The sequence below is a fragment of the Balaenoptera acutorostrata genome, chromosome 8, assembly GCF_949987535.1.
Source record: "Balaenoptera acutorostrata chromosome 8, mBalAcu1.1, whole genome shotgun sequence".
Taxonomy (NCBI): Eukaryota; Metazoa; Chordata; class Mammalia; order Artiodactyla; family Balaenopteridae; genus Balaenoptera; species Balaenoptera acutorostrata.
The window spans coordinates 18,193,329-18,201,405 of record NC_080071.1 but is presented as its reverse complement, the minus strand read 5'-3'; the positions used below and the strand labels follow the sequence as shown (position 1 = coordinate 18,201,405).

The 8,077-nt window shown below is 35.9% G+C and overlaps 1 protein-coding gene across 1 annotated transcript in view; it reads right to left on the bottom strand.

Moving 5' to 3' along the window:
- Nucleotides 1-4,873: 4,873 nt before the first annotated feature.
- LOC130708678 (zinc finger protein 665-like) overlaps nt 4,874-8,077 on the bottom strand; it is a 123,062-nt gene continuing 119,858 nt past the window's right edge. The window contains exon 3 of the mRNA XM_057550928.1: nt 4,874-5,519. Coding sequence (XP_057406911.1) covers nt 4,874-5,519 — 646 coding nt within the window. The remainder of the gene's footprint in view (nt 5,520-8,077) is intronic.

Sequence of the window (8,077 nt, the reverse complement as noted above, 5' to 3'; positions counted from 1 at the left end):
TGGATGTACCTAGACTCTGTCATACAGAGTGAAGTAAGTCAGAAAGAGAAAAACAAATACTGTATGCTAACACATATATATGGAATCTAAATAAACGGTACTGATGAACATAGTGGTAAGGCAGGAATAAAGACGCAGATGTAGAGAACAGACTTGAGGACACAGGGAGGAAGGGGAAGCTGGGACGAAGTGACAGAGTAGCACTGACATATATACACTACCAAATGTAAGATGGATGGCTAGTGGGAAGCAGCTGCATAGCACAGGGAGATCAGTTCAATGCTTTGTGACGACCTAGAGGGGTGGGATAGGGAGGATAAGAGGGAGACTCAAGAGGGAAGGGAGATGGGGATATATGTATACTTATAGCTGATTCACTTTGTTGTACAACAGAAACTAACACAACATTGTAAAGCAGTTATACTCCGATAAAGATGTATAAAAAAAATAGAAGTACCATGTGACCCAGCAATTCTACTCCTGGGTATGTATCTGAGAAAAACAAAAACACTAATTTGAAAAGATACATGCACCCCAATGTTCATCGCTGCATTATTTACAATTGCCGAGATATGGAAGCAACTTAATTGTCCATCAACTGATGAATGGATAAAGAAGATGTGGTATACGTACACAATATAATGCTACTCACCCATAAAAAAGGGGGAAATTTTGCCTTTTGCAGTAACATGGATGAACTTGGAGGGAATTATGCTAAGTGAAAGAAGTCAGACAGAGAAAGACAAATACTGTTTGTTTTCAATTATGTATGGAATCTAAAAAATACAAAAACTAGTGGATATAACAAAAAAGTAGACTCAGATACAGAGAACAAACTAGCAGTTGCCAGTGGAGAGAGGGAAGGGGGATGGGGCAATATAGGAGGAGGGGACTTAGAGGTACAAACTATTAGGTATAAGATAAGCTACAAGGATATATTATATAACACAGGGAATATAGCCAATATTTTATAATAATTATAAATGGAGTATAACCTTTAAATATTGTGGATCACTATATTGTACACCTGTAACTTATATAATATTGTACAGCAACTATACTTCAATAAAAAAATGAAGGCGAAATAAAGGCATCCCTAGATATAAAAAAAAACATAAAAAAATACTTAAGAGAATTTGTTTCTAGAAGACATACTTTATAAAAAACATTAAAGGAAGTTTTCAAGCTAAAGGTGACTTCATACAGTAATTCACATCAGTGTAAAACAAATCCAGTAAATACAATTTTTTAATTATAAAAGACAGTATAGATGCATATTTCTTCTACTTTCTTTCCTTACAGATTTTTAAAGAAATTGTTTATATATCTATAAACATATATATATAGTTATATCTATATGATATAGACATATGCAGTCATCCCTTGGTATCCTTAGGGATTGTTTTAAGGACCCCCTGTGGATTCTGAAATTCACAAATGCTCAAATCCCTTATAGTTGGCCCTCCATGTCTGTGAGTTCTACATCCGTGGATATGGAGGACGGACTGTATATTTATTGAAAAAAATCCATGCATAGGTGGACCCACACAGTTTAAACTCATGTTTTTCAAGGGTCAACTATAATATATTTGCCAGTAACAGCACAGAACAGGTGGGTAAATGCAAAGCTGTATTAGGTCAATGAAATGACTACAGATGGAAACTTAAATCAATAAGAACAAATGAAGAGACTTAGAAATGATAAGTGAGAAGGTTAATATACAAATGTTATAAATACACATTTGCTCACATTTTTAGCTTCTTTAAAATGCATAAATTACATAAAATAATTTCCATGATGCATTGTTGGATTTATAGCAATTATAGATATAATGTGTAGAATAATAATACCACCAAAAAAAGAAGTGAAAAGAGAATTGGACTATATAGGAATAATGCTTCCATATCTCACTGGAATTGTTGGTATAATATGTAGACGTTTCTTATGAGTTAGTATGTATATGGTAAGCCTGACATCAACCACAGAGGAAATAACTCATAAAATAGAATAAAAGATTAAAGAAATTAAAACACTCCATTAGAAAATATTTACTTAATGCTAAAGAAAGCAGTAAAGGACGAATAAAGGGGACATACATTAGAGATATAGAAAACAAAAAGTAAAATGGCAAATGTAAATTCAACTATATCAATAATAACATTAAATATGAATAGATTCCAATCATAAGTCAGATATTGTCAGATAGGATGAAAAAAGACCCATCTATATTCTGTCTATAGGACACATAATTTAGAGTCAAAAGTAAAAATAGTTTAAAAAAACAAAGTATGAAAAAAGATATAGTATGCAAACAGCAACCATAAGAAAGTTGGAGTGGCTATACTAATTATAGACAAGATAAACTTTAAATTAAAAATATTACTAGACATAAATGGGGACATTTATAATGATAAAAGGATCAATCCATCACAAAGATATGACAGTTATACACTTATATCTGCCCCACAACAGAGTACAAAAATACAATGAAAGAAAAAATGACAGAAATGAAGGGAAAAATAGACAATGTAACACTAATAGTCAGAGATTTAATACCCCAGTCTTCATAATGGATAGACCAAATAAGCAGAATATCAGTAAGAAAATAGAAGACTTGCACAGCATTTTAAACAAAGTAGACCTAACAGATATCTGTAGGACACTCCACCCAAAAACAGCAAAATATACACTCTTCTCAAGTGCACAAGGAACATTCTCCCTGATAGATAATATGTGAGGCCACAAAAATCTCAATAAATGGAAAGGAATATAAATAATATAAGGTAAGTTTTCTGACTACAATGGAACAAAACTAGAAACACAAAGAAATTTGAGAAACTCACATACATGTGGAAATTAAACAACACAGTCCTAAATGCCCAAAGGGTCAAAGAAGAAATCAAAAGGGAAGTTAGAAAATACTTGAGATGAATGAAAATGAAGACACAATATACCAAAATATATGGGATATAGCTAAAGCAATGACTAGAGGTAAATTTATAGCTGTAAATGACTAAAACAAAAGAAGAATGATCTCAAATCAATAGACTTATTTTCCACATTAAAACACTGAAAAGGGCTTCCCTGGTGGCGCAGTTGTTGAGAATCTGCCTGCCAATGCAGGAGGCACGGATTCGAGCCCTGGTCTGGGAAGATCCCACATGCTGCGGAGCAACTAGGCCCATGAGCCACAACTACTGAGCCTGCGCGTCTGGAGCCTGTGCTCCACAACAAGAGAGGCCGCGACAGTGAGAGGCCCGTGCACCGCGATGAAGAGTGGCCCCCGCTCACCGCAACTAGAGAAAGCCCTCGCACAGAAACGAAGACCCAACACAGCCAAAAATAAATAAATAAATAAATAAATAAAATTTAAAAAAAAACAAAAAACACTGAAAAAAGAAGAGGAAACTAAACCTAAAGTAAGCAGGAGGAAGGAAATAATAAAGGTTGGTATGGAAGTTAATAAAATTGAAAAATTTTTTTTTTTTTAAGAGAATAAATTTGTTTATTTAAGGCACTCTGTGGTAATTTCATACAGCATAAATAGGAAATTTAATTACATGGTGTATGTAGAAAAACAAAAGAACCTACAAACATTTCTGGAAAAAGAATAATTTACAAGGTGTCAGGACACAAGTAGAACATGCAAAAATCGATCACAATTCTATATACCAGAAACTTACAAATGAAATTGAAATTTAAAATGTGATATCATATTGGTGAACGCTCAAGAAAGTAAAAGAAAAATGTGTAAACTAAGAAAATAAGGGGTCAAGGAAAAGGAAGAGTCTCTGCTACACTGTAGTGATGTTCATTAGCAACTTGTAGTTGTTTGAGGGAATTGGCAACTGGAAACAAAGTTTTGCAGAAACATTCTCACCACACCAAGTGTGCGCTATCCTTGCACTTCCGCTGAAGTTATGTTGCAGTTCTAGAAAATGGTACGTCAGAATCACAAACACATCACAGAGACTGGCTGTCACCTTCTCCCCCAAACACTGTTACAAAATGCTAAGCGGGTAGTCCTGGCACCAGGAAGCAATCAGAGGAGTATTTTGCTGTTTGAGACTAAGAGGTAGAGTCTCTATGAGAAGTGGGGGAAGTGCTCCCACCTCAAACAGGGATTTCTCTAGGACAGACAATAGTAAAGTGGCAAAGATGCAAATATAGGAGGAATAATTTCATAATAATCCAGCACAGATTATCTGATGCCTAGTGAGATGTTAGCCCCAAGGAAAGGTTTCCCCATTCATAACATCTGTGAGGTAATCTCCAGAATGAATTACTTGGTGAATAAATTCCTTTTCTAAAGACCTGGCCACAATAATTACATTTATCTGGTTTATTTCCAGAATAAGTATTCTAATAAAGCCGAAAATGTGGACACCTACTAAATGCTTCACAGTGTAAACACTTCACTACACTGTTAAACTCTCTCAAGATCGTGGATTACCTCATGTCCAGTTAGGCTTAAAAGCACACTGAAGAATCTGCCACACTCATTACATTTGCAAGGTTTCTCTCCAGTATGAATTCTTGGGCAGATTATAAGGTATGAATTTTGACTAAACACATGCAGACAGTCATTATACTTGCAAGGTTTCTTTCCATTATAGATTATCTGGTGGTAAGAGAGGCGGCACACACAAAAACTACAACTCATGATACTTGTACAGTTTCTCCCCACTGTGATTTCTCCAAAGAATTGTAAGGTGTGAGTTTTCAAATTTGAATTTTTCAAGTTTGAATTTTGAAGACCTTTCCACATACAACACATTTATATGGGTTTTCTTAAGTATGGATTTTCTGATGTGTAGCAAGGGTTGAGACCTGAGTAAAGGCTTTTCCACACTCAATACGTTTGCAAGGTTTCTATCCATTATGTAGTCTGTGATGAATTTGAAGACGCTGTTTGTAACGAAAGACTTTGCCACACTCGTTACATTTGTAAGGTTTCTCCCCAGTATGAATTCTCTGATGACACACAAGGTTTGAATTTTTACTAAAAACTTTGCCACACTCACCACATTTGTAAGGTTTCTCCCCAGTATGAATTCTCTGATGAACTGCAAGGTTTCCTTTTCTATTAAAGAGCTTGCCACACTGATTACATTTGTAAGGTTTCTCACCATTATGAATTCTCTGATGACGTGCAAGGTTTGAATTTTGACTAAAGACTCTGCCACACTCATTACATTTGTAAGGTTTTTCTCCAGTGTGAACTTGCTGATGCCTTCTAAGGGTTGGCTTCTCACGAAAGAACTTCCCACACTCATTACATCTGTAAGGTTTCACTGCAGTATGAATTTGTTGATGCCTTGTAAAGGTTCTCTTATCCCGAAAAAACTTGCCACACTCATTACATTTGTGAGGTTTCTCTCCAGTATGAGTTACCAGATGACTTGTAAGGTGTGTTTTTTGACTAAAGACATTGCCACATTCACCACATTTGTAAGGCTTCTCTCCAGTATGAATTCTCTGATGAACTACAAGGACCGCATTTTTTTTTTTCAAACATCTTTATTGAAGTATAATTGCCTTACAATAGTGTGTTAGCATCTGCTTTATAACAAAGTGAATCTGTTATACATATACAATATGTTCCCATTTCTCTTCCCTCTTGCATCTCCCTCCCTCCCACCCTCCCCATCCCACCCCTCTAGGTGGTCACAAAGCACCGAGCTGATCTCCCTGTGCTATGCGGCTGCTTCCCACTAGCTATCTATTTTACATTTGGTAGTGTATATATGTCCATGACACTCTTTTACCCTGTCACATCTCACCCCACCCCCTCCCCATATCCTCAAGTCCATTCTCTAGTAGGTCTGTGTCTTTATTCCCGTCTTGCCACTAGGTTCTTCATGGCCTTTTTTTTTTTTTTTTTCCCTTAGATTCCATATATATGTGTTAGCATACTGTATTTGTTTTTCTCTTTCTGACTTACTTCACTCTGTATGACAGACTCTAACTCCATCCACCTCATTACAAATACCTCCATTTCATTTCTTTTTATGGCTGAGTAATATTCCATTGTATATATGTGCCACATCTTCTTTATCCATTCATCTGTCGATGGACATTTAGGTTGCTTCCATGTCCTGGCTATTGTAAATAGAGCTGCAATGAACATTTTGGTACATGACTCTTTTTGACCTATGGTTTTCTCAGGGTATATGCCCAGTAGTGGGATTGCTGGGTCGTATGGTAGTTCTATTTGTAGTTTTTTAAGGAACCTCCATACTGTTCTCCATAGTGGCTGTATCAATTTACATTCCCACCAACAGTGCAAGAGTGTTCCCTTTCCTCCACACCCTCTCCAGCATTTATTGTTTGTAGATTTTTTGATGATGGCCATTCTGACCGGTGTGAGATGATATCTCATTGTAGTTTTGATTTGCATTTCTCTAATGATTAATGATGTTGAGCATTCTTTCATGTGTCTGTAGGCCATCTGTATATCTTCTTTGGAGAAATGTCTATTTAGATCTTCTGCCCATTTTTGGATTGGGTTGTTCGTTTTTTTGTTATTGAGCTGCATGAGCTGCTTGTAAATCTTGGAGATTAATCCTTTGTCAGTTGCTTCATTTGCAAATATTTTCTCCCATTCTGAGGGTTGTCTTTTGGTCTTGTTTATGGTTTCCTTTGCTGTGCAAAAGCTTTTCAGTTTCATTAGGTCCCATTTGTTTATTTGTGTTCTTATTTCCATTTCTCTGGGAGCTGGGTCAGAAAGAATCTTGCTGTGATGTATGTCATAGAGTGTTCTGCCTATGTTTTCCTCTAAGAGTTTGATAGTGTCTGCCCTTACACTTAGGTCTTTAATCCATTTTGAGTTTATTTTTGTGCATGGTGTCAGGGAGTGTTCTAATTTCATACTTTTACATGTTCCTGTCCAATTTTCCCAGCACCACTTATTGAAGAGGCTGTCTTTTCTCCACTGTATATGCTTGCCTCCTTTATCAAAGATAAGTTGACCATATGTGTGTGGGTTTATCTCTGGGCTTTCTATCCTGTTCCATTGATCTATATTTCTGTTTTTGTGCCAATACCAAACTGTCTTGATTACTGAAGCTTTGTAATATAGTCTGAAGTCAGGGAGCCTGATTCCCCCAGCTCCATTTTTCGTTCTCAAGATTGCTTTGGCTATTCGGGGTCTTTTGTGTTTCCATACAAATTGTGAAATGTTTTGTTCTAGTTCTGTGAAAAATGCCAGTGGTAGTTTGATAGGGATTGCATTGAATCTGTAGATTGCTTTGGGTAATAGAGACATTTTCACAATGTTGATTCTTCCAATCCAGGAACATGGTATATCTCTCCATCTATTTGTATCATCTTTAATTTCTTTCATCAGTGTCTTATAATTTTCTGCATACAGGTCTTTTGTCTCCTTAGGTAGGTTTATTCCTAGATATTTTATTCTTTTTGTTGCAATGGTAAATGGGAGTGTTTTCTTAATTTCACTTTCAGATTTTTCATCATTAGTGTATAGAAATGCAAGAGATTTCTGTGCATTAATTTTGTATCCTGCTACTTTACCAAATTCATTGATTAGCTCTAGGAGTTTTCTGGTAGCATCTTTAGGATTCTCTATGTATAGTATCATGTCATCTGCAAATAGTGACAGCTTTACTTCTTCTTTTCTGATTTGGATTCCTTTTATTTCTTTGTCTTCTCTGATTGCTGTGGCTAACACTTCCAAAACTATGTTGAATAATAGTGGTGAGAGTGGGCAACCTTGTCTTGTTCCTGATCTTAGTGGAAATGGTTTCAGTTTTTCACCATTGAGGACAATGTTGGCTGTGGGTTTGTCATATATGGCCTTTATTATGTTGAGGAAAGTTCCCTCTATGCCTACTTTCTGCAGGGCTTTTATCATAAATGGGTGTTGAATTTTGTCAAAAGCTTTCTCTGCATCTATTGAGATGATCATATGGTTTTTCTCCTTCAATTTGTTAATATGGTGTATCACATTGATTGATTTGCGTATATTGAAGAATCCTTGCATTCCTGGGATAAACCCCACTTGATCATGGTGTATGATCCTTTTAATGTGCTGTTGGATTCTGTTTGCTAGTATTT